Source organism: Balaenoptera musculus, chromosome 7 (assembly GCF_009873245.2).
Source record: "Balaenoptera musculus isolate JJ_BM4_2016_0621 chromosome 7, mBalMus1.pri.v3, whole genome shotgun sequence".
NCBI classification, from domain to species: domain Eukaryota; kingdom Metazoa; phylum Chordata; class Mammalia; order Artiodactyla; family Balaenopteridae; genus Balaenoptera; species Balaenoptera musculus.
In genome coordinates this window covers 97697038-97724737 of record NC_045791.1, presented here as the reverse complement: position 1 = coordinate 97724737, position 27700 = coordinate 97697038, and the positions used below count along the sequence as shown (strand labels likewise).

The window sequence follows — 27700 nt, the reverse complement described above, 5'->3', positions numbered from 1 at the left end:
AAGACCCAACACAGCCAAAAATTAATTAATTAATTAATTATTTAAAAAAACAAGAATGCAGCTTTGCAAATGGAATTGATTGGTTAAAAAAATAGAGCATTGTTAAGATTTTATTCGAAAATTTCCTCTGAAAGAAAGGCCCCTGTGGCCTATTGATTAGCTCATTTTTCCTTCCCTTTGTTTTACAAATGAACGGGAGAGAATCTGGGACAAGGTCCAGTCCAGAAGGGTGCTTTGTAAAGACCCCCTAGGGAGTGATTCGCCTGCAGGCAGCTGGGGAGAGCAGCCTCAGGCCTGGTCCTAGACTCCAGCCGAATTCAGAAAGTGAACTGAGGCTCTGCCCTGCCGGATGTGCCTTGGTTTCTGGTCTGGATATAACTTGGCAAAGGCTATTTGTTTTTCTTGATAAGACATTAAAAGCTACGATAAAACTAAAGGGAGAGGAAAAAGACTAACTGCATATCCAAACTCTGTATGAAATGATTAATTTTTTTTTTTTTTTTTTGCATTGTCTTAGCAGATCCAAACTAATTTCATCCTTAAAGACATCCTGCCTCCAGGCTCCTGGTGTCTCAAACAATCTCATACCTAGCTAAGCTTGAAAGTAATCACACATCCTGAGATAAGTTAAGTGAAGCATTTAGAAGTGATGCTCAGGGCCGAGAGTCAGGGGCGCTGGTCTCTATGTGGGAGGATTACAATTCTGCTCAATCAAAACCAAACCAAACCCAAAACCAGCATTGCAAGTCTTAGGGGGTTGAAAATTGGGACAGTAGTGAGGGTGGGGTGGCAGAAGAGTTAGGGAAGAACGTGGGCACGGGGGGAGGGGCAGATCATTTTTCAGGTAATGATGGTGATAATCAGAGAGATCCAAATCTGCTGAGTCCAGTTTTCAAGGTGGTTGTTGTTTTTTTTTTTTTTAAAGCTACACTAAAACCAAAACATTTCCTTGTTGTGTTTTAAAACCAAACCAATACAGTTTGCATAACAAACACCCTAGAGACATTTACTTAATATTTAACTAAGGCTAAATGACAAGGTTCTACTTCAGAGGAACTGGGCAGAATCTCTGACACCTAATTCCATTTCATTCAATGCAAGTTAGTGAGGGTTACAATCTGGCCATTGTTGAATACTTCTCAAGACTCATTAATCTCAAGCAAGAACCAACTTAACAAGCAGGGCAATCTTTTGAAGTGAATGGTGGTAGTGGTTTAAACAGAGGATTAGGAGATAATCACATTAAAAGTCATCTTTTGGCACTAAAATTGACCCCTGTCTAAGGGTTGTGAATTACAGGGATGGGGCAGGCTGTTTTGCACTCCTCTCTTACCAAGTCTCAGAGACTCCCCTGTGACACAGCCAGATGGCAGCCTGCCCACATCCAAAGAGACACCACTGCATTTAGACATGTTATCATAAAGCTACCTCTTAACCAATTTATGGAACTGTTTATAAAATAATACCCTAGACTCTGCTGCAGTTAGACACTAGATCATAGGCACAGTTTAAATATAAATTTTAGTTCTACTTTATAATGTAGATATCAGCTAGCTAGCTTTCAATAATCAGAATGTGAGATGTAAAATCCATCATTTAAACTCAAGCTCTCCAACATAAGTTAATTTGACTTGCAGGAGTAGGAACGGAAGGACCTGCCAAGAGGAATCTTCTGCTGTTATGACTTCCTTATCGCCAGGATTTTGAGTGTACATAAAAATGGAATCGATAGTCACCAAGCAATTCAGCATTTCCTTTTAAAGTGTTCCTTTGATCGTGTTGAACACAAAACAGCAGACTGCCTAACAAATATTTAGCAGTGGATTTGATATGCATTTCTAATGTACTTTCTAATATTGAGGGGTTCCCAGCACAAAATATGTAAAACCACATTAGCATTTGGTCTGCAAAAGAGATGACAGGCCTTTTTTTTTTTTTTTAATGTTATCCTGCCCAGCATTTACTCTTTGCCTTCTTACTCCATGCCATGGATGGATCTCTTAAGTGTCACATAGCGAACATATAAAGAAGAGTCATGACCATGTTATATGCCTCCAAAGATTCTCTAGCTGGGTCCTTTCATTTTGAAGCTAGGGATGCTGCAGGCCAGAATCATGAAGTGGCTTGAGCAAGGTTTCACTGCTACGATTATAGTCCAAGTCTCTTGATGTTTCAACCTGGCCCGTGGCTCTGGGCCCCAATTAATTGTCTATCGCTGCCCCCAACACGGCTGCTTGGACGAAATACAGTCAACATACGCACTGACCCCGAGATGGATGGAGTTGTGCTACACAGTGAGCTGGGTCAGACTGTCTTGGAACTCTGAACTAAAAGACAGGAAGTTACCAGCTGGCAACAGGAGGTAAAGAAGCAGATCCTGGAGCACCTGCTTAATTGTACCAGAAACCAAGCTGTTCACTGGCATCAGCTCCTGTGAGGTTCTGGCTCCTATGGGATTCCTCGTAACCTTACAACAAATCCCCCCTTTCCTGAGCTAGTTTGAGTGGAAACCAAAAAACACCCTATAAACATCAGCCTCATGTTCCTTTCATGGTATTTCAGGATCAGGAACCTCTGACCAAACCTCAAAGCTGCTGATAGAGGTAGAAACAGCCCCCCTCCCCTGACATGAACACTCCTTGCTTCTATTCAAGGAGATCATCAAAAGCCATAAATTGGATTGAGGGGACTTTAAAAAAAAAAACCAAAAAAACCACGAATTATTAGAAGAGAGATTAACCCTGCCCAGAAACTCTCAGAAGCAACCAGATCTTCAACATTCAAGAACAGTTTGGATAGGATGACAATTACTTAAAAATAACCACACATGGGTTAGAATGGTGGAGACTGTATCCTTTGGTGTTAGGTAAAAGAAGTGTTTACAAATGGGGAAAAAAGGCAAGGAAAAACTCCAAGACAAATTTAAACCTTCCTGGAGTTTAGGCAGCAAGAATCAGGTTTTCTAACAGCTGGTTGCCCCTGAGTAAGCTATTTTGTGGCCAGGGAAACTGCAGGCCAGGAAAATTAAGTGCCTGAAGATGGGAGTCCCAAATTCAAATGTCTTAAAGGGGCCAGGGAGGTCACAAAAGGTAGGGCAACAAGGAGTGGTGAGGTCTGTGCCTAAAACTAAGGTGAACACCCAGCATAAAAGCATTGAAATTCTATTTTAAGGTATTTTCTTAGGTCACTATTGCTGATACCATAAACTTACATACCATTTCTCAAAATCTTAAATTTCTAAAAATCTTATATATAAAGGCACATTGCCTCTGAGACATGGAAAATCAATAGCTAAGTACATTTTATGTTAACAACTGCTGAAAAGCAATTAAAAACTTAAAGCCCTTTAAAAATATACTCAAAGGACAGACAATTCACAAGAGTTAACACAAATGGCTGATGAAAGTCCGAAAAATATTTTCATTTTCACTAAAAATATATGAAAATTAATGGAGGTACCATTTTTCATCGGTTTAATCAGCAATGATTGAAAAAATGAGAACACACAAAGGTTATGAGGAAGAGTCAAAATGAGTACTCTCACACAGCTGATCAGGGGTACTGATAGCGAACAACATTCCTAGGAATATAATTTAGCAACATGCGTCACTATCCTTAATGAGTCTATCAATCCTATGTGTCAGGACGTTTCCTCTCTTAGGAATAAGCTTATTCTTCCCTAGCGAATAATGTCATTTCGTTTTAAATTAGTCAAGACAAAGTTGAAAGACAAATTCATGGCTCAACTTTAGGCATTCGTCTCCTATTCTATCTGTATTCCCCCTAATTTTGATTTTACCTACATTTCCCATTTTTCTCTTGCATCTCATCTTGAATGCCATGCAAGATCTGTGAAAAGAGGCAGGATGTAAGTATCATAAGAACAGAGAAGATGAGCCTTCCATGGATCAGCTGTGGTATCGATATTTGCACTGTTATTTTACAAAATGGAGAATAACTTTATTTAGCAAAAAGTGAGATTTTGCCTCATGTTACAAAGCTGAACACGATGCAGTTTCAATGAAATTGCCTCTAACCCTTTTAGACACAAGCAGTACTATTGTCTTTTTTGGTGGGGCTGTCACCACACCACAGTGGAAGCCAGGAGATCAGATAATCACTCAGTTGGGCAGTGACTCCTCGTGAAGCACTATCTATAACATCTCTTTATGAGCATCTAATGAATAACCCATTCATGGCCTTTTCTGTCCCAAGGTCGAAGATTCTATTGAATACAATGACAGGTTAAAAACCTCATATGTGACAGAAGAAGAAAATACCTCATTGATGTTTTTCAGCTAATTAAAAAAAAGCTTATCTAACTTTTCTGGGATAAGATACCTTTGACTTGTCAAGAAGAGCCTATAGAAGACACTTAAGTAGTAGATAGAGTTAATAAATGCCATACAGGCAAACCTGAAATACAATCATAGCAAATACGCAATGGAAGAGAACCTTGGGCAAGTGGTTTTAATGCTTAAAGCCTCAGCTTCAACATCACTTAAAAAAAAAAAAATCAACAGTGAATGCTCTTCGTGTCTTTCAGCTGTGTTCTTCTAAGAAACAACAGTGGCGGCCCTCTCTAGCACAAGAGGCCTTAGGGGACAGGATCAAATCCACTTAATCCAAAGTGATCCTTTCTACATGTCAGTTTCCTAATCTGTAAAACTGGCAATAATCACTTCTCAGGATTGCTGGCAGGATTAAATTAGGTAAAATATGTAAAGCATTATTACACTGAGTGGCATGTATACTAAGGCCTCAACATGTAATATGGCTTATTATTATTTGAAGTATTACTACCCCAATCTATAAAATGATACCAACCCATTGTTATGAAGATCAAATAATGAACACAGATGCCAACAAAAGCAATAAGAGAGGTGCAATAGACAAGAGGAACAATTATGATTGTGATGAGAAAACAGTTAATATAACCATAAATTCTGCTAAGCTACTTCAGACAGCATGAGTCACCCCTAATATGACAAATTATTTTTAAAAGCAATGAAACCTGTTGAGACTTCATCCAATGACAATTGTCGAATTAATATGAAATTTGTCAAGATGTTTGACACCCTTGGACACAGCTGCCTTCCAAAGGATTTTGGGTGAGAAAAGATGTTTAAAGTTAGGGGGACTTCAAATTCTGCCCCTTATATAATTAACCTTTCTTCACCCTCACCCCTTAAAGGGGCAGCCACTAATTTAGGGATATCCCTTACAGGAGACAGGCTGCCTCAGCAGGAAGCTGATGGCCCAAAAGAATCTCACCCGTCTCCACCCCTCCTTCCCTCCCAGCTCCCAACACCATCAGGAATTTTCCTTCCCTCCACCCACTTTCAGCACTGGAGCCAAACCAAGCCTCTCTCATTATTATCTCCGCAGCTGAGCACAAAGCAAACACCTTCACACCTCTGAACCCTCCCCCACCCACCCCAGCCTCTACCTCTCTCCCTCTGCCACTTCTTCCTTCCCTCCCTCCATCCCCACCTTGGACCGGCCACTGTTCCCTCCACTGGAACCGCCAGGAATGCACACACTGCTTCACAGATACGAATTACATACCTCTCTGCATGGGGGCCTTTTGGACCTGGCCATGCACCCACTTTTGAAAGCAAATAGCACATCGCCAAAGCTCAGGACAAACTGCATACTCAAAGGTTGCTCTTTCCTCTCTCAGGTAAAGACTTTATTTGTCCACTCTCTGACAAAAGACTAGTAATTCTACCTCAAACGGGAAATCTTTTGAGCCCTTTGAAATGAGGACTCCAAAGTGAAAAATAACAACCTATAATGACAATCTGAGTCCCCTAACCACTGCCTCCCATCAGGTCTAAACATCTTCCCGGCCCCTCAGGAAAAGTTCTCCACCCTCAGCGGGCAAGATAATTGGCCTTGAGCTGACTGTACACAGTATAAGGTTTTCCCAGGTTACTAGAAGTATTTTGCATCATTTGCCCCATTTGACAACCATAAAAGTTGGAAGTTTTGGGGTTTTTTTTGGTATCTCAGAAAATAAATGAGAGGAAAAGAAACTCAAGCACCACGGGTCTTGGGTGCATTTTCACATCCTAAGAACAGAAGGATTGCACCCCGCTCCCTGTCTCTCCTCCCCCAGCTCCTCCAGTGGACATCACCTCTCTACAGGAACAGAAGCCGCTTCCAAAAGGAAAGGGCAACTGCACTAATACTCATCTTTTGCAAGATGCCTATGCTTTTGCAGATTCTCGTTGGATCATACTTTTAACAGAAGCTAGATTTCAGAAGAGGGCTGGAAGGGAGACAGGGATGGAGAAAGGAAAAAGTGGCTTGTAGTTTGAGAGAGAAAAGGAGCAAATAGGAAGAATTCGGGGCCAAATAATCTTAACCATAAGCCTGAGGGACCTTAGCTGTCCTTCAAGGCCAGAGGCTTCAAACCAAGCCTCGGAAGTTTAGACTTCAAGGATCCTTTGTTCAATTGGCATATAGAGATTTTAAAAATGTAAGCCCTACATTTAAAGATTTCACATGAAAAAGAGATCTGACCACCCCAGCCTGTCTTTCCTCTCTCAGGCACAGGTGGAGGTGAGGGGTAGCTGCTCCCAATGCCCCAGGTGCCCTACCCACCAGCCCTCCCCACCCAGCACTTCACTGCTTTATTCCTCTGTCCTGCCTTTTAGGATATCTGCACTTATGCCTCCTGATCAAGGCCCCTCTCACTTGTTCTACAAATGAGAAAAATAAAAGCACCAGGGGTGCAGCCATGGCTTCTCAGAGCAGAGCCGCCCGAGAACCCCAGCTTCTTTAGATACGACAGGCACTTTTTTTTTTTTTTTAACTGAAGTAGAGTTGATTTACAATGTTGTGTTAGAATTTCTACTGTACAGCAAAGTGATTCAGTTATTCATATATATATTCTTTTTCATATTCTTTTCCACGATGGCTTCTCACAGGATGTTGAATACAGTTCCCTGTGCTATACAGTAGGACCTTGTTGTTTATCCATCCTATATATACTAGTTTATATCTGTTAATTCCAAACTCCCAATCCTTCCCTCAGCTCCCCCGCCCTCCACACCGGCAATCACAAGTCTGTGCTCTATGTCTGCCAGTCTGTTTCTGTTTCGTAGAGAGGTTCATGCATAAAGAAGATGCGGTACATATATAAAATGGAATACTATGCAGCCATAAAAAAGAATGAAATAACGCCATTTGCAGCAACATGGATGCAGCTAGAGAATATCATACTAAGTGAAGTAAGTCAGAAAGAGAAAGACAAATATCATATGATATCACTTATATGTGGAATCTAAAATATTTCTTGACCAGGCACTTCTGAAGCTGTTTTCAGAGCAGAATCTTGAGTCAGGGAAACAGCCGTGCTGGCAACCTTGCCCCTGAGGCCCCCACTCCCGGCTAAACCATCTTTGCCCTAAGAATTGGTTGATCTTTAAGACTCTTTCGCCTTCTTGGACTCATCACCATGTGTTACCATGCTTCTGGCGACTTGCAGAGTCCTCACATGCACCAGGCCATACCCTATATGTCTTCATGATGATTCTGGGAGATGTACATTATTGACACCATTTTACAGGCTCAGGACAAGGGCACACGGACAAGCGCAGTGGCTGAGCTGCACTTGAACCCAGGCCTATCTGATCCCAGGGTCCGGACGCTGGCAGCATGCCTTGCTGCCTTGCAAATAACCACCATCTCCCCCAGTTTAAAAAAAAAAAAAATCAGGGACTTCTCTGGTGATCCAGTGGTAAAGAATCCGCCTTACAATGCAGGGGACGAGGGTTCGATCCCTGGTCGGGGAACTAAGATCCCACATGCCACAGGGCAACTAAGCCCACACGCCACAACTACTGAGCTCTCGCGCCTCAACTAGAGAGCCTGCATGCCGCAAACTACAGAGCTCACCTGCCCTGGAGCCTGTGCACCACAACCAGAGAAGAGAAAACCTGCATGCCACAACTAGAGAGAAGCCTACATGCCTCAACAAAGACCCCGCATGCCGCAACTAAGACCTGATGTGGCCCAAAAAATAAATTAAATAAATAAATAAATAAATAAAAATCAGAACTTATTTGATCCTGAACAAAGTTCCACGATAGGGTCCCAGACAAAACATCAGAAGGGGCTCCACCTCTCCACCCAGAATTATCATTGGGTTTTCGTGTATACGCCAGCTGCCCACATAATACTACCAGCTTCCTCAGAGAAGTTGCCCTGCCTTACATGCTTTTCTGTATCCAATAGACATGGGGTAGTTACACTTAATACCACTCGGAATTATTAGTCAACAGCTCCTATTTTCAGTTTTTGATCAAATTTTACTAAAAGGGGTTTCTTGGGAGGAAGCATTTTATGTCCCTTCATGGATTCTCAGAAAGGTCCTTTTCCTGCACATCACCTCTCCCCTCTCATAGTCTCATTCACCCATAGCTTTTAAATCTTTCCTTCCATTTTCCCAAAGTAAACCAGGTAAAAATTCAACTCTAAGTGATTTTTTAAAAAGAGCATATATGCAGAGTACTTGAATACCAAAGCAGGTAGCTGTTGTAGAAGTAATACTGGTTCATGAGTAATACTAATACTTACAACCCATATGATGGTCAGTCTTCTGGACAAATAAGGATCAATATTCCAGTGAGTGAATGGAAGGAATGTGATGTAGAACACTTCTTGTCCCAAAGCAGCTGAAAATCTGAATAGGTAATAGTAGAAATAATTCTTCACAATGTACTTCTGTACATAAGCCTAAAAGACAAAAGTTAGAAGACTCTGTGAGTTCATTGAACAGGTCACTATAAGGCAAGTTTTAAAAACCTCTATCTAAGGACTTCCCTGGTGGTCCAGTGGTTAAGACTCCGTGCTCTCAATGCAGGGGGACCTGGGTTTGATCCCAGCTCAGGGAACTAGATCCCGCATGCATGCTGCAACTGAAAGAGTCCCTCATGCCGCAACTAAGACCCAGCGCAGCCAAATAAATAAATAAATATTTTAAAATAAATTGAAAAAATAAAAACCTCTACCTAGGGACTTCCTTGGCCGTCCAAAGACTCCTTGCTTCTACTGCAGTGGGTGTTGGTTCCATCCCTAATCGGGGGAACTAAGATCCCACATGCCCTTAGATGTGGTCCCCAAAACCCCCAAACAAACAAAAACTAAACAAAACAAAAAAAACCCTCTATCTACGATTCACAGGGTTTCAATTGCCAAGGTGCTACCTCCTCTCCCCTTGTGTAATTACAGTATCAATACTAGCAGCCTACAGTGTTATTGAACATCTATCAACCCCCAGGTGTCTACACAAACACAGATGATGTTAATTCTCCATAAAATTAAATTAGTAACATCCAAGACAGAAATATCAGGGAAAGACACACAAAAAAACCCAAACCTTTCTCCTGTGTCCACAGAGGGCTAGAAACTCAAGGGAGGTGAACTCTGATAGCACACTGTGTGGGTCTATGACCGTAGTAGGCAGGAGAATGTCCCCAAAGATGTCTACCTCCTAATCCTTAGAACCTGCGAAGATGTTACCTTACACGGCAAAAGGGGCTTTGCAGATGTAATTAATGATTTCGAGATTGAGGGGTTCCCCTGGATTATGTAGGTGGCTTCAATGGAATCACAAAGATCGTTAAAAAATAGAAGGAGGCAGAAAAGTCAAGAGTCAGAAAGTGATTTGAAGATGGAGGAAGGAGCCAAGAGTCAAGGGATGCCGGCAGCTTCTAGAAGCTGGAAAAAGTGAGGAAAAGGATCCTCTCCTTGAGGCTCCAGAAGGACCACAGCTCTGCTGATACCTTGATTTCAGCCAGATAAGAACCATTTTGGACTTCTGACCTCCATATATTTTGTATCCACAGAATAAATATGTGTTGTTTTAAGCCACTAAGTTCATGGTAATTTGTTGCAGCAACAAGAGATTAACTAACATGAAGACTTTAGAAAAATCACTTGCAGATGAATGTTTGTAATTTACCTTTTGAATGGGATTCGTCAAGTCGGCCCACTACAGTGATGGTGTAAGAAACACAGCAAGTACGCATGGGGCCCGCTAAAATGCACTCCCATTTTCCATCATCCTTCTCCACCCTGTTATCCTGGTAGTAGGCAGGGAGGAAAAAAAAAAAAAGACTTAAGGAAAAAAAAAAAAAGGCTTATGTTGACACTGCCCTCGGCTCCAGAGGCATATCTGGATTCGTGTAAACCAGTCATGGTTAAGTTCAAAAATTCAGCCTCAAGCCAAGCAGTACATGGCACTACCTGGGAGGAAGTTGCTAGTCAGGAGTGAGCATACAATGTAAGCCAGAAGTTCATCTCTCTTCTGGGATGAACTTTACTTCTAAGTGAATTCAAAGGAGAAAGAATGGATCCATCCTAAAGTAGAAAGACAGTAATGCACAAAATGAATTAAATAAGGAAGTGTATAGTTCTACCTCTCTGCCAAGATACTATGGTTAGATGTGCAAAACAAGGTCAAGGGACTGAGATGAATAAATGACAAACTCCTCCCTCCTTCTGCCTGTGTCTCATTATCTAATGTGAGGACTAATCTCTGTAGATTCTGTTTCATAAACATACATCCAACAGGCTTGACCTTGGGGCAAATCCTGTGAAGCGACCCTTTTTACGTAAAAATTAGTTATTTTAATGCACCAGCTGTCAGGTACACTTGGTAATCTGTCCTGCTTTGAAGCTTTATGAGGAAAACTTTTGCCAAACTTTGACAAGGGTCAAACCCCTCCCTCGTGTTATTTCATGGTACCCAAGTGTTATATGACATGATAAATGTTCAGCAACAACCATTCTCTACCCTAGAGACTTAACTGAGACCAAGTTCAATATTTTCATCCTAGTAAATAATTGAAAAGACTGGTATGGATGACAGCAAACTGGTTTAGTGTTACATATTACTACTTAATATCTTTAGGCATGCCTTTTACATTCTCTCAGGAACTCTCTTTTTTTAATTTTTAGGAACGCTCTCTTTTTTTTTTTTTTTTTTGAGTAGAGAGCTAAATATTCTCTAAATCTTCTTAGAAACAAAAAGCAAAGGTGAAGTTAAAAATATCAACGTGTGTATAGGGCAGCCAAAGGAGCTTTTAGATAACATCTCTGTATAGGTAATTAAATAGCTTGAGAGCCAATATTTGCTTCCAAATTCTTGAGAATTATATGTACTGTAAATAAAGTAGTTAAGTACTTGTCTTTTCAGGACAAGAATCTAAGTTTCCCTTGTAGGAAATCTCAGTGTGTATCACTTCAATATATCTTTGTAAATAAGAATTTCAGTTTCAGTGTATGTGTTGGTCGCATGGGGAACAATTAGAGAGAAAAGAAACCGGGGTTAGAAACAGAAATGGTAGATAAAGTGAATGGCAGAGAGAAGAGGAGATAAAACTGAGAGACAGGAAACCAAATCCTGGAACAAAAACATCCATCAGTACATTCTGTAGAACTGGTCGCGCCCAAGGAGCTGACATGCCAGGCAGCGGGGCCGTGTTTCTGCAGCACAGACTCAGGAGTCAGTGATTAGCAGCTAATTTTTAGACAAAAGATCAGGAAAAGCACTGAACATTCAGGTGAGTGGAGAGGAGCTATTTTTAGAAATAAAATACCCCTTAGTATGCCAATCATCTGCCTCAAAGCCAAAGAAGTTTCCGGTAAACAAGGGATGATAAGATGGAAATTACCCAGATAGCCATTATTACTAACTGCAAAATGTCACTGATATTCTCATTTGTCTATTTGATTTCCTGGTTTATTTTCTTGAAAGTGAAAAAGGAAAATGTTTTTGCAGGTGGGGGTGAAAAACATGATCTCAGTCTCCCAATGCCATCTTTCCCTTTTGGTCACAAATTTCTCAAATGCACATTCTCCTAAAATGGGGTTTTTGGTAACTTAAGGTTTGGGTGGGAGAACAGCTGCTCTATTTTGCAGATACCAGAGTATTCCCTGTTCTCTGCAAGGCTGCCTTCAGTGCATAACTAAGTCAGGACCGACAGGGTGTCATACAGATTTACCGCAAGATAAAGACAAAGAACGCCGAGAATATATGACTCCTTGATTTAGGTCTGCCCCGAAACACCTGAACAGTGTTTAGTTTTCCAAATGCACAGAGAGGAGTCCTAAATGCAAAGGAAATATGGCCAGGTCAGCACCACTGGCTGGAATAAGGGCAGACCCAGACAGAAAAGAAGCGAATGCCCAGCACACTTGGTAGCTGGCCCAGCTTTTGAGCTGTCAAAGGAGGAATACAAGAAATATCTTTTAGGACTTCCTTGGTGGTGCAGTGGTTAAGAATCCACCTGCCAATGCAGGGGACACGGGTTTGAGCCCTGGCCTGGGAAGATCCCACATGCCGCAGAGCAACTAAGCCCGTGCACCACAACTACTGAGCCTGTGCTCTACAGCCTGCAAGCCACAACTACTGAGCCCACACGCCACAACTACTGAAGCCTGCGTGCCTAAAGCTCGTGCTCCGCAACGAGAAGCCACCACAATGAGAAGCCTGCACATCTCAACAAAGTGTAACCCCCACTCACCACAACTAAAGAAAACCCGCACACAGCAACGAAGACCCAATGAAGTCGAAAAAATAAATTTATTAAAAGAAAGAAAAAGAAATAGCTTTTAGCCAAAACAATGTGTGACCTTGAGTAAGTCAATTAGCCTTTCTGAACCTCAACGGCCTCAGCTGCAAAGGATGGAGTAGGATTAGTTCAGTTGGCTTTTAATATACAAAAAGAAAATTTAAGTAGAGAAAGGCCCATTAAACAGAACGTTACCCCAGGACCTATTATATAAAAAGATTGAAACCAATTGGTTGAAAGTGAGGAGGGGCCCAGGGAACCCCTATTTCAGGCCAGGCACCCCCCCATCCCAACCCCCAAGTTTTTCTCTGGAATATCCCCTCAGAGCAGTTCCGTAATCAGTTTGGAAACCACTGACCTTAATCTCTGCTCGACCTCACATACCACCTTTCTGTAACTAATCTTTGGCCTTGAGTACACAGGCTATAGGCATTCTGACCTTGAGGTCTTTAAAGGACTTGATAAACTCTGGACCAATGTCATTGCACGGTCAAATTACTTATCTACATTTTTTTTTTTTAGATTAGAACTGTAAATGCAAGTATTCTTCCAAAGGTCAAGTTTGAGATGCTACTCTATCTCATCACAGCCGGAAGGAATTCACATCCGGGAGGGTAGTATCTAAGGCTCCCAGCAGCCCATATTAATTGGAAGCAGTAGAAGGAGCTCATTCTCTTTGGCTGAGAGAGATCAAATCTATACAGGGTACAGCACAGTCTTACTTAAAAATAATTTTAGGACTCAAAGCTTTTATAGATCACACCAAACAGCAGCATTTCCTTCACGGTGGCTTTGCTTTAGAGAAGTTTTACAGACCGATGAGAAAGAGGCAAGTGAGTCCAGACTAAGTGGCCTGGAGAAAAGAGCCCAGGAAGAGGAGAGGGTGCAGAGCTGGTGGACAAACTTTGCATCCACAAACTCTGGACGCAAAGTGTCTCGGATTAAATCCAGGCTGTTTCAACACTCACTACCTGAATAATCTCACACCAATGACTTGATCTCCTGGGGCCTCAGATTCCCCTTCTGCAAATGGGAATAATAACAGTACATACCACGTGAGAACGCTGGGAAGATTAAATTAGAGGTTGTTGCTGGTGTGTGCAAAGCGTTCAGGTCAAACCCTGGCAGAGAAACGTCTCACAAAGACCTAGCTCTTGGCTGTGAATGACGATGGTAGCAGTAAGGATTTCCCACAAAGCACTTCTCGATTATAACACACTTGCAACTCACCTGGATCTTGTTAAAAATGCAGATTTTGATGCAGTTCACCTGCGACAGGGTTGTAAGTTCTAATGGGCTCCCAGGTGATGCGTATGCTGCCAGATTGCCCCCCCCCATGGACCACACTTTGAGTAGCAAGGAACAAGGACACCCCAGTGAAGTGTTTTTAAACCCAAAAGGAAGGCTCTCAGGTTTAATTCTCAGTGTTAGAGGAAGCCTCAATGGGAGTTTAAGAGAGTAAGATAACGCGATCAAAGCGACAGGTAAAAATGCTGGTGACAAACCAGAAGGGAACAGTTAGTTAATTCTACGGAGGATTCTACAGTGGTCCGAATGCAGGAACTGAGCTCAGGCACACCCCTCAACCACAGAAGGTACTACGGGAAGGGCATGAGGAAGAGGCGTCCCGATGAAATAGCAGCGGATCAAACAACCAACTGACGACGCAGAAAGAAGCCATCCCAAGCTCCCTGTCTTCATCCGAGTAGGGTCTGCATAAATTCCTGGATGACAAATCCAAAATTAGTTAAGGAGTCATGAAGCTTGAAAAACATTCCTAACCTCTCAGACCATCACGGTACAGAAAAAGAAACCTCATTTCCCTAAAAAGGGCTCTTGCACCACCGTCAGAATCCTGGCTTGGAAACAAGGTTCTCTGGCTCTGCAGGCAGGAGCATCTGCCATTATGTTCTTTGCTAAGATAGAAGCAGCAATTTGCTTTATTTTTAAGATTAAAATTCACAGGAGAGTATTCCATTAAAATCAATGGTTTTTGGAATTCTCAACTGGTTTTTTTTATATAAAGTTATTTTATTTATTTATTTTTGGCTGTGTTGGGTCTTCGTTGCTGCACACAGGCTTTCTCTAGTTGTGGTGAGTAGGGACTACTCTTCGTTGCAGTGCACGGGCTTCTCATTGCGGTGGCTTCTCTTGTTGCAGAGCATGAGCTCTAGGTGCGTGGGCTTCAGTAGTTGTGGCACACGGTCTCAGTAGTTGTGGCTTGCACGTTCTAGAGCACAGGCTCAGTAGTTGTGGCTCACAGGCTTAGTTGCTCCGTGGCATGTGGGATCTTCCTGGACCAGGGATCGAACCCATGTCCCCTGCACTGGCAGGCGGATTCCTAAACACTGCGGCACTTGGGAAGTCCCTAAACTGTTTTTTTTAACCCAACTTGGGAAAGGCTTTGTGATGTCTAGTTACATCTGCTATACATTCAACCTACCCACTGATTCTTCTCATCAGCTCCCGAGGGTTGTCAGCTTGGCATTTTTCTTCAAGGTGGGAATTGCTTCATGTGCTTGGGGTGGTGGGAGAAAAGGGGCATCAGCCTAGGTCTCCAGACTGACAGCCATTTACAGAGACGGGGGCCTACCCAGAAATGCCTTCCATGGCTGGGGCAATGTCCTGAAAGGCAGTCGATTCGGAACTAAAACTCTGCAAGCCTTGCTCTCTGATTCTCACGCTCAGCATATATTCATCCAGAATTTCTAATCTAGAGCCTAAAGATTAGGAAGGGCAAATCTAACGAACTTGATGCCACTTTCATTAGAGCCTACACTTCGCGAGGTTTTGGTCCTGCTACCTCTCTCTGAAAGACTCGGCTTTGGTGCGCATGCCATTAGACGCTGCAGAGGTGGAATATTTGCAAAATAAACACTCGAAGTTATTATAAGACACCGACTAGCATGTTAACACGCCAAGTACAAACCAAGCAATGCCCAACATTTTTTTTTTTTTAATTTATTTATTTTTGGCTGTGTTGGGCCTTCGTTTCTGTGCGAGGGCTTTCTCTAGTTGCGGCAAGCGGGGGCCACTCTTCATCGCGGTGCGCGGGCCTCTCACTATCGCGGCCTCTCTTGTTGCGGAGCACAGGCTCCAGACGCGCAGGCTCAGTAGTCGTGGCTCACGGGCCCAGTTGCTCCGCGGCATGTGAGATCTTCCCAGACCAGGGCTCGAACCCGTGTCCCCTGCATTGGCAGGCAGATTGTCAACCACTGTGCCACCAGGGAAGACCCCCAACATTTTTTTAAAAATTGAAAGTGGCAAACCTTTTCTGGAGAGAGGCCATGCCTACACAGACCATCGGTTCACTGATTACACTTTAGTGATGGAAGATTAACAATAAGCAAGAGTATTTCATTTAGCAATAAGCACGAGGATGAAATTACAGCAGGATCAAGTGATACCAAATGATATGCATGTGTTGGGGAGGTGCTCTCCCAGGAGCAGCCATTTGAGCTGAGCCCTGGATGGGGAGATAAGCTGGTTCCTTTGGGGCCTGGGGTTAGGGAGACCACTGAGCAAAAGGCCCCAAAGTAGGAAACAGGCCTGTGTGCTGGGACACGCAGGTGGAAAAGAGGGAGATAGGAGATGAAGTTAAGAGCAGCAGCTGGATCAAGCTAAGGTTTGGGATCTAGGCCGGGAACAATAGTAAGTCCCTGGAAGGTTCCAAATAAGAGTGTGATTATTTGAACTCTGGCAAGACTGAAACAAATTTTGGCTCAGAACCCATGGGAAGAAGCCCTGCTTTAATTCTTTTGTTTTTTCGTTTCTGCAACTTAATGGAGAAATATCATTAACTAGCAGTGCTAAACTTAAAAGCTGGGCTTCCCAGCCTCATAGCACAGGGAGATCAGCTCAGTGCTTTGTGACCACCTAGAGGGGTGGGATAGGGAGGGTGGGAGGGAGACACAAGAGGGAGGAGATATGGGGATATAATATATGTATACGTATAGCTGATTCACTTTGTTATAAAGCAGAAACTAACACACCATTGTAAAGCAATTGAACTCCAATAAAGATGTTAAAAAAACAAAAAACAAAAAAAGCAAAGCCAGGCTTCTCTGGTGGCCCAGTGGTTAAGAATCCACCTGCCAATGCAGGGGACACAGGTTCGAGCCCTGGTCCAGGAAGATCCCACATCCCACATGCCGCGGAGCAACTAAGCCCGTGCACCACAACTACTGAGCCTGCGCTCCACGGCCCACGAGCCACAACTACTGAAGGCCACGTGCCATAACTACTGAAGCCTGTGAGACTAGAGCCCGTACTCCGTAACAAGAGAAGCCACTGCAGTGAGAAGCCCGCGCACTGCAATGAAGAGTAGCCCCCGCTCTCCGCAACTAGAGAAAGCTCGCGTGTAGCAACGAAGACCCAACGCAGCCAAAAATAAATAAATTTTTTTTAAAAATTAAAAAGAAAAAAAAAAGAGTAAACTTAAAAGTCACTGGGGGTAGAGTCCCATTGTTTGCCCAGTGAGGTAGACACGCATTTTTCTTGAATTTACGTCTCTTTACTAATATCCTCCCATCACTTTTAATTACTCTTTTTTTTAAGTTAGGGAATCAAGACTTTCCAACCTATAAAGAAAATTAAATGATGATCACTTAGGAAGCCTAAGGATGATTGACAGTGTCCCTTGAAGGGGAAAACAGAAGGAACAAGAATGTACGAGGGTATCCCCTTTCATGTTGCAATTCAGATAGAATTACGAGTTGGGTGATCTGAGATGCCTGCTCAGTGCTCGGGTGATTAAAATTTCAGGATGGCGAGACTGAAAGTCAATAAAATGGAAGGACAACTTCTTCGAATAAAAGAGCTTGAAAGGGAACTGCACGCTAATCACTTTCATCTGCTTCATTGGCATTTGCTGGGATCACTCAGTCTGTGTCCAAGAACAAGAGGGAGGCTGGAGAGGACTGAACCGAACGTGGCTTTTATTTACGGCAGAGGTTTTCGTTGTGGCCTTTTCCACAATTTGAGCTTTGTTTTCCTCCTGACCATCCATCGAATTTTAGCTCCTCCTCTGAACGTCTGATAATTGTTTTCTTTTCCCAGGGACCAGTTCTCATATTGGCACCATCAGGAAGGATGAACCGGGACAAGGATTGTGAAATTCTGTGATCCAGGGTGACAACAACGCTCCACCTGAACCAAGAAATGGATCTCACAACTCGACAAAGCGCTGGCTCGTCATCACTGTTAGATCTCTGTGCCTGAAACACACGGAATCTGCTGAGGAAGCAAATCTAGGAATGAGAGAGAGAGAGAGAGAGAGAGAGAGAGAGAGAGAGAGAGAGAGAGAGGGTAGGACAGCAGTTTGCAGAGACCAGAGACAGGGCCTCTGCTAGGAGAATTCCCCCCATAGGCAGTAAGAACAACAGGAGTCAACACAAAGAACAGAAATTACCGCTCCCATTTTTAGAGGGGGTGGAAGAACCAGCTGCCCTTTAAATTCTCAAAATGTCTTAAGAACTTAACTGTTTTTCAAAATATTTGGATCCGCTAAAACCTGAACCACATTGTGCCAAACATTCTTCCATTTAATTGTTAAGCCCTTGTGTGTTCAGCGGGATTTTTGGTGCAGATGTTTCTGATTCATTTATATTAACTTATCAAAATGACATTTGGAAGAACTACAGGATGTTCAAGAAGGAGTCTTATAAACTTGGGTTCATTAGTTTTAATCCAGGAATTCCACCCCCCGCCCCAATGCACATACTCAGAATTCAGAACTTGGAAGGGTTGACTCAGTTCTGCTCTAAACTGGCAGCATGAACTCACCCATTCCTAATTCCCTTCAAAAAACATTCGCTAAAGATTTAAAAGACACCACCAAAAAATGGGTAAAGGGGGTCAAAAGGTATAAAATTCTAGTTATAAAATAAATAAGTCATGGGGATGTAATGTACGGCATGGTGACTATAGTTAATAATACCATAATTGCATATTTGAAAGTTTGCCAAGAGTAAATTGTAAAAGTTCTCAACACAAGAAAAAAAATTCTGTAACTATGTATGGTGATGGATGTTAACTAGCCTTATGTGATCATTTTGCAATATATACAAATATTAAATCACTATGTTGTACACCTGAAATTAATATAATGTTATATGTCAGTTATACCTCAATTTAAAAAAAATTTTTTTTTTTATTTTTAAAAGGCACCACCAAAATGTAAGAAAGCTATTCAAGTACATGTAAGTTTTCTCCTTGGTGATCTTTTACGGACAAAGATTTAAAAACAAACATTTAGGGCTTCCCTGGTGGCGCAGTGGTTAAGAATCTGCCTGCCAATGCAGCAGACACAGGTTCGAGCCCTGGTCCCAGAAGATCCCACATGCCGCAGACCAACTAAGCCCATGTGCCAAAACTACTGAGCCTGTGCTCTAGAGCCTGCAAACCACAACTATTGAGCCCGTGCGCCACAACTACTGAAGCCCACGCGCCTACAGCCCGTGCTCCGCAATAAGAGAAGCCACCTCAATGAGAAGCCCGTGCACCGCAACAAAGAGTAGCCCCCGCTCACCGCAACTAGAGAAAGCCCGCGTGCAGCAACAAAGACCCAACACAGTCAAAAATAAATAAATAAATTTTTAAAAATAAATAAAAAATAAAAACAAACATTTAAATCAGACAAAGCCACAGCTGAAGTCTGACTAGTTTGCCACTGAAGTCAAAGATTTTATCCAAAGGCTTTCCTGCTTCCATCCTTCTTGTTTATCTGGGCTAAACGGGCACAGAATGTTTAGTTTGGAGTTTACTTTACCCAAGGCTACCATGTTAGTAGGTGTGTGTGTACACGGAAAAGAAAGGAAGCAGAAAGCTATCTTTGTGCTACCCCATCCCCATTTCTTAAATCCAGCCTCCATTTTTCAGAGCTCTCAAGGAATCCAAGATGGTAAAGATACTTTGGAAAGATTTTCCTTTCTTGATCCCTCCCTGCCCCTCCCTGGGGCACTGTCCTTACGGGGTGATGGGCATCAGAAGTAAAGCAGGGATGGGACAGATCAAGGAGGGACAGATGGAAGGGGGAGGACATTCTGCTGAGAGGGTCTCACTCATCCACACTTCTAAGCCTTGTCTACACCAAAAACTCTTGGGAGGTTCCATCAATTTCCGTCACATTTTCAAACCGTAGTTCCCTCTGAAAGGCTATCTCTTAGCAAGTTTAAAGCCACTGGTCACAAAAATAAACTTAGGAAAAGCTTTGAAATTTTGTGTACACACATAAAAGAACATTAAGAAAAAAGCTACACTGGGTCAGAACAATGGTCCTTCCCACCCAGCCTGTCTCTGGCACACTGATTTCCTTGTGTCCTGTGAATGTTTAGGTTTTGTTTTGTTTTGTTTTCACTTTTAATTTTTTGAGTTAAAGGTTTGGGCTTTTTTATATCATTTGTTTTCTTCCTGATTATCTGATTACCACTTATTTTTCTGATGAACACATTTCACTCCGGAACATGTGGGAGTTCAAAAACCATATAAAGACAAGGTAAAAGTTACCCATTATCCCAACCCTCAGACTCAGCCCCTTTGAGTATCTCCGATTGGTCTCTCTCCTCTCCTATGCCTAAGTGTGGTGGATTGCATTTTCACAAAATTGAGATTCCACTGAATCTTAAAATTTTAAGTATTATTTATTGTATTGTGAGCATTTCTCTAGGTCCTTAAATACTATTTTAGATCATGATTTCGGTCAAGCTTGACTGTTTCACTTTTTTGTTCCACCTTTACTGTGCTCCCCCTTCTCACTCACACATTCTCATGGCAGATCCCAGGGCAGACCAAGACCACAAACACGTCCATAAGTCAGGTGACCAGGAATCCTACCACCCAAGAACCTCTTTACAGGAGCTCCCTGCCCACATCTGTTCGAGCCCCTGGAGGTACCGTTCCACAGACGCTGTCTCACCTTGCTCATTCCTCAACCTGGCCAAATAACCATCCACACCAACAGCATTCCCTGCGACCACCTGTTTGCATTTTTTTGGTCTTACTGCTGTTTGCTTGTTTTGTTTCCCAGGGACCTCAAGTTTCTTTGCCAGATTTTGCAAAAGCAACAGGGATACAGTTTAAGGCTGCCTGAGGGCCACAGCTCAAAGCACACTGCTAAAGAAATAAAGGATGACCTGGAGATGGGCATGACCTGGGACAGTCATTGTGCTGAGGCAGAGAAACCGTCCCATAATCCATCTCTCAACAGGTAAAACCAGGCCCTCCGTGGGCTTGGAAGTCCTAGGGCTTTGTACATGAGCCAGAGCCCTCCCTCTTCAGTTCTGACAAGCTTTGGGTGAGATAAATAGATATCAGCGGAACAAGACAAGGGTCTGGGTGTCGGCTCCAGCCTTAGTCCAATGACATAGTGCTGGGCAACTCTGGGGAAGTTTGAATTTTTCACCTGTGCGGTGGGTGTGACATCAGCTCCCTTGCAGAAACTCTTGGAAGATGTAATGAAGGCACTTAGGTAAACCACATCAAACCACGCCAGACACACAGTATGAGCTCAATAAATAGTAGTCATATTTGCATGGTTTTGATTAAAAGTATAAATAATGGGACTTCCCTGGTAGTCCAGTGGGTAGTACTCCGTGCTCCCAATGCAGGGGGCCCGCGTTCAATCCCTGGTCTGGGAACTAGATCCCTCATGCCTGCCGCAACTAAAGATCTCGCATGCCACAACTAAGAGTCCACGTGCTGCAACTAAAAGATCCCGCGTGCTGCAACTAAGACCCGGTGCAGCCAAAACAAACAAACAAACAAATAAATAAATATTTTTTAAAAAATAAAAGTATAGATAATAAGAAAGTGTCTGAAGTATCTAGTTATAGTAGAGCACAGAGGAGGGAAAGAAGGTGAGAAGATTTAAAAAACAAAGAGAAGAAGGAGGAGGAAAGCAAGCTGTCCTGGTAGGAGGCTGGAACTGTGACAGAAAGAGAAAGGGAAGAGGGACATTCCCGCTGAAGGGAACAGCATGAGGGGAGGTATGGAAGCAGCAAGGCACAGTGTTCCTGGAAGAGTACCGGGGCCAGGATAGTTAGAGTGTAAGGTATTTATAGGGGGGATTGTAGGTAGCAAGGCTAGAAGGGGTGACCAGAGCTGGAGAGAGGAGTCCTGAAGGCAGTAGTAAGGAGGTTGGGTAATGGGGAGCCGCTGAGAGTGTTTGAGCCGGGAAGTGACCTGATAAGAGACGTGCTCTGAACGGCCAGCTCTGTGCTCACATTCTTGTCCTTTCTCTGTGATTTCCCATTTTTGCAGATTGAAATGTATCTGAGTAGAGGTCACAGAAACCACTTCTCAGGCTGCGCTCTTAGAGGGTCTCACACACAACCTGCCTCTGCCACCCACAGTCCCGCAGCCCAGGATAAGCCTCCAGGACGTGCTCCGTTTCACATCTGCAATAAAAGCCGATGCTCCCAGAGCCTCTGTGGGCCATCTTGGGAGATGAAGAAAGCTTGGTTTCTGTTTTTGGCCTTGGCTCTGCCATCTGGGATCTGATGATACAGTTATTTAGCAAGAAACCACAGGAACAAAAACAATTTAATGAAACCCAGAGAAAGTGAGTTTCTCCACGGAAGGAGACTGAATGCCACAGGCTGTGCAGAGACCCACCCTGAGCAAACCCTTGGGCTCTGGGCTTCGGCTCAGTTCTGTCACCGAGTGACGCATGCTTCGGATGCCTCCCCCCGCGAACGGGGACCGCGGCTCCTACACCTAAGGACACAGAACTCACTGAAAATACCGAAGTGTGGAAAATGTGGTTCTCATTTCTTTTCATAGAACACAATTTCCGGAAAGCGCTGTGTGACCAGAACTGATGACCCTGATGCATCAGAGATGGTCAGAGAACACGGGTTTGCAGCGCTGATAAGGAACCAGACCCAGTTAAACAATGGGGTGTCTCTGACTGCTTCCATGAGGATGCTGATGAAGCAGGGGGAGCACGGGCGGGAAGAAAAGAGGAGAGATAAAGGATGCTTGGGGTCCTCACAGCCCTCATTTCAGAACGGTAGACAGAGGTCCATGTATGCAAAGCCCTGCCCACTGCCCCCCTCCCCCTCCCCACACACGTTTTTCCTTCCCCCCACTTTCTATGCCGGGATGGAAACCTGCCATCCTAAAGCCAGGTGAAATCACAAGCTGTTGACACGTTGTCTGAAATGGAGGCTACTCCGGTTAAAATAATGACTTCAGCATCTTCCATGTCCTTATCCTTTGAAGTGTGGTCCCCAGACCCAAAGCATGGGCATCACTTGTTAGGAATCCAGAATCTCAAGCCCACCCCAGACCTGGGGAATCACTGGGAATTTTAACCAGATTCCCCAGGTGATTTGCATGCACACTAAAGTTTAAGAAGCACTAATCCACATCTCATAAGAAAAATAAAACGGTTGGATGTACTAAGATTTTACTATGGTCTCTGGGCCTATGGACACATGAAAGGGGAAACTAAAAGTGCGAAGTCACTCAGTGAAGACTAGGCAAACCCATAGAGACAGATTGGCGACTGCCCAGGGTTGGAGTTGAGGTGGGGAGGAAGTGGGGGTGATGGAGGCGGGGGGACTGCTAGTGGGTACAGCTTTCTTTTTAGGATGATGAAAATGCTCTAAAACTGATTATGGTGATGGCTGCACAGCTCTGAATATACTGAAAACCATTTAAATAGGTGAATTGTATGGTTTGTGAATTATATCTCAAGACAGCTTAAAAATAGAAATAAAAGCCCTCAAGAGCCTCAAAAACACCAAACTGAAAATTTCTGGTTCCCGACTGCAAAAGAGACCACCTGTAGAACCAGATCTTGAAGGGCACCTCCAATAAGAGACCGTTCTGTGGTCCTATGGTGGTGAGATTTAAGGGGCATATTAGGGAACAGAGTTTCTTCCAACAGAGAGGCACTGAAATGGTCACTGGCTCTTAAAACATAAAAGATTCCACGCTGTCCTCAGACCCAGGCCACAGGCTCCGTGCCCTGGACTTTGTGATTTACACGCCTCACTCTAATCCTCCTCCAGCTGTGTCCTTCCTCCTAAAGCAAGGGGAGATGCCCAGTCTTCTAGATCTTTCTCTAGGCACCTGGTACCCCAGTATTCCCTGCCCAAATGCCCAAGCTTGCATGCGGGGCCTGTGCAGGTCTCCCCGCCAGGGCTGTCTTTCCTAGTGCAGACAAGAGAACCAGTGTGCACTTCCCCAGACCCGAGGGCTGGCTGCTGGTGAGGAAGGAGCCTGGGCCCCTGGGGAGTCCATTATACAGCCCCGCGCACATGACAGGCTGGCTCCCTGACTTCGCTGCATGCCAGCGTGGAACTCTGGGGGACTGAGAATTCTAACTACGAACCTAGCTTTCCAGGTCACATGAAGATTGATATGTCAAGGTAGGAGGGCAAAATGTATCATATGTAATGCTTTGTTAGCTTGACAAATATCTTTAAGATACTTTGACCTATGGAATCTCTGTCTCCACTTGTGCACTTGCCCTAAAACCCTACCGTTGTAGAGGTTGATTACTTTTTCTTCTAAGTTTGTCAAGCAGTCAGTGAATATTTTTGGTTTTCTCCCGAGCGTGTCGTATTTTATAGGTAAATATTAATTATTCATTAAAGGCCAGCCCATCTTTTCATAACTTCATACATAATAAATGCCAAAGATTTATTTTTGCTCTAAGAGTATTGGAAGTTTTTGGACAAAAAGCATCTTCAGTGTGTTTGTCTTCATGTATGTCTCATATTTGCAAAACATGATAATTAAAAAAAAAAAAGGAAAACAGGAAATAAAGAACAATGAAAAAAGACACTGAATATTTTACAACATTAATAAAGCTGAAAGATTCTCTTGGGCTACTTTTCTTCTTCTAAAGGATGGAAAAGCGAATCCTTGAGAAAAAAATGCAAGCTGCTGAAGACCTATTTTTAAATAACAGAAACAACTTAAATGGAACTTTAGGGAGGGGAGGAATTTAATGAGTTGAACTGTAAGAGTTTAAAGAATCTTTCATGGCTCTTTGATTCTTCTTAACTGATAGTTTGGTGACAGATTCCTAGAAGGGGTGATTTTGTTCTTGTGTCACATGCGACCCACAATTTGAGCAGGAGAAGAAATCTTAGTCTCGCGTACTCTCAAAATATTCTGCTTTTGGAATTATTTTTATTCCTTGTAAGCCGTGAAGCCGAGGCCAAACTCATGACTTTCCTTTGCTCTCCTGTGATCGCACAGATGTCACCCATGCCTGCTGCCAACCAAGTTGACTCCTGCCCAGATATATTTCCAGAATAGGCTCCTCCCTCCCTTATGTCATCCCCCCGCCCGTCATCTGGATTCCTTGTGGGAAGGCTGCAGCTTTTTCTTTGTAGTGAGGATTAAGTTTAAATACAACAATTTGTATAGCATATGCTTCAAAATTTCAATCATTTTGGAAGCTGGAGTGGTAGGGGAGATGGGGAGAATGATCTCAGATAAGACTGTGAATTTGTAAGTTGCCATACAACTGCACTGGCCAATATGGTAGCCATATGTGGCTATTTAAATTTAAATGTAATTAGATAAAAATTCCAGTTACTCAGTTGTACTAGTCACATTTCAAGTGCTCAACAGCCACATGTGACTAATGGCTCCCAATTTGGACAAAGCGCAGATACGGAACCTTCCCATCTTTGTAGAAAGTTCTATCGGAAGTGCTGAATTGGGAGAGCTTCCATGTTTTCTCTGTAGTCTCACCAAGCCTTCCTTTACTCACTCTGTTCTTGGGACTATTATTTCTTATATAGCCACATGTTTGTAACTTAAAGCAATTTATTCTTAAATCCTAAAAGTAGATAGTACTGCTGTACAGTCTAAACAGCTTCATGGCTTTGTGAATATACTAAAAACCACTGAACTCGGGACTTCCCTAGTGGCCCAGTGGTTAAGAATCCGTGTGCCAATGCAAGGGACACGGGTTCGAGCCCTGGTCCGGGAAAATCCCACATGCCGTGGAGCAACTAAGCCCGAGCGCCACAACTACTGAGCCTGAGCTCTAGAGCCCGCGAGCCACAACTACTGAGCCCACGCACCACAACTACTGAAGCCCGTGTGCCTAGAGCCCGTGCTCCGCAACAAGAGAAGCCACCGCAATGAGAAGCCCGCACACCGCAAGGAAGAGTAGCCCCTGCTTGCTGCAACCAGAGAAAGCCCACGCGCGGCAATGAAGACTCAACGCAGCCAAAAATAAATAAATAATTTATATTAAAAACAAAACACTGAACTGTACATTTTAAAAGCGTGAGAAAGAGCAAGGCTAACTGATCAAATATCAAGTAATAATTTCATAAATCCACCTTGCCAAGCATCACAGAGCAGCCAAAATGAACTTATTCAAATATCAATCCAAGAGAATCAATTTATGTCTAAAGACAAGAAGAGTGAACAACCTCCACCATACAATGGCTCCTTGTTGCACTCGGAATCAAGTCCAAATGCCTGACCACAGTCAAGGCCCTGAGATCTGACTGCTGCTCCTCTTTACCACATCTCTGCCCACCGCCTTTTCATGCACCAGCCACCCTGGCCTTCGTTTACTACCTGTTCCTCCAGCGTGTGGAGCAGGTTCCATCCTGTTTACTGAGCATATCTCTGCCTGGCTGGCTCCTTCTCATCTCTGAGATGCCAGCCCCTCAGAGTCCCCCCACCCGCTGCCGCCCGGAGATGCCTTCCCTGGCCACCTTCTCTGCGACTGCACTGCACGACCCTGTGCTATCTTCTGCATGGCTTGTACCCCACTTGAGAGTTTCTTGGACTTGTTTGCTTGTCTGCAGTGGACTGCAAGCTCCTTGAAGGCAGGAAGCTGGACCACTGCCTTCCTGAAGAATCCCTGGCATCCAGCACAGTGGCCGTGTTCCGCCCACGGCATAGCAAGCATCCAATACATACTTGTTGAATAAACAGACAGAGGAACAAAGAGTGAGCTGCCATCAACACATACTCTGGATGGAAGGGACCTTAGAACCATCCAGAAGTTCATAATGACTACCCAGGGAGCTGTGCAAAATACACATGTCTGGACCCCACTCTTACAATCTGATTTACTAGGTCTGGAGGGAGGCTCAAATGGGTCTCTTTTTTCAAAGCTCCACTGCTTAGTGCAATTGCCTCACTTTCAGAGGAGGTAAGTGAGGTTCAGACTTGCCTGAGTTTCTAACTAGTCAAGCAAAAAGTCTCACTGTCCAGTCTAAGAGGTTCAACTAACCAGGAACAAATCCACATGCGCTTTGGCTCTCCCACGACACTGCGAATCCTCTGTGGTTCACACCAAGGAGAAATCTATTCTGAATCATGGATCGGGAGGACCTTCATAACAGGCCACTTCAAAGTTTCCCACAAAATAGTCGTGTCAACCCTGAACTCCCTCCTTCCTCTCCTAAGTTCTCCTAGTATCAAGGTTTCCGTCTGGGCAGAAAGCTGCAGCCCATTTCACCTTGGCAGCTTTTCTCCAGAGTCTAACCCCAATAGAAAGATGTAAAACACGGCATAGCAGCATCAGGAACAGTATCCATCCAGGGTTACCTGGGGTGTATCTTCCCTTATCTCTGTTAGACAAAAATCGCTCTGTTCTTCTCTCTTTATCTTTAGACTATTGGCAGGTTAGAGAGAAAATTTCCTGATTTGCATTGGCAAAAAAAGACATGAAGTACAACAGGTCTGATTTCTGGAGGTTCCAAAGGGACCTCCTGGTTACAGAGGAAAATTAAGTGGTAGTGTTAAAAGAAAATGAGGGGCTTCCCTGGTGGCGCAGTGGTTGAGAATCTGCCTGCCAATGCAGGGGACACGGGTTCGAGCCCTGGTCTGGGAAGATCCCACATGCCATGGAGCAACTAGGCCCGTGAGCCACAACTACTGAGCCTGCACGTCTGGAGCCTGTGCTCCGCAACAAGAGAGACCGCGATGGTGAGAGGCCAGCGCACCGCGATGAAGAGTGGCCCCCGCTTGCCACAACTGGAGAAAGCCCTCGCACAGAAACGAAGACCCAACACAGCCATAAATAAATAAATAAATAAATAAATAAATAAATAAATAAATAAAATGAAAAAAAAAAGAAAATGATCACGAAATGCATGCGCTCTTTTGGATATAACCAAATG

The 27700-nt window shown here is 43.6% G+C and overlaps 1 protein-coding gene across 3 annotated transcripts in view; it reads right to left on the bottom strand.

Moving 5' to 3' along the window:
- Positions 1–27700, bottom strand: part of SGPP2 (sphingosine-1-phosphate phosphatase 2) — a 147796-nt gene that overhangs the window by 91578 nt on the left and 28518 nt on the right. For all 3 annotated transcript variants that reach the window (XM_036857631.1, XM_036857632.1, XM_036857634.1), the window contains one exon: positions 8587–8745. In XM_036857631.1, the coding sequence (XP_036713526.1) occupies positions 8587–8745 (159 nt within the window). The remainder of the gene's footprint in view (positions 1–8586; positions 8746–27700) is intronic.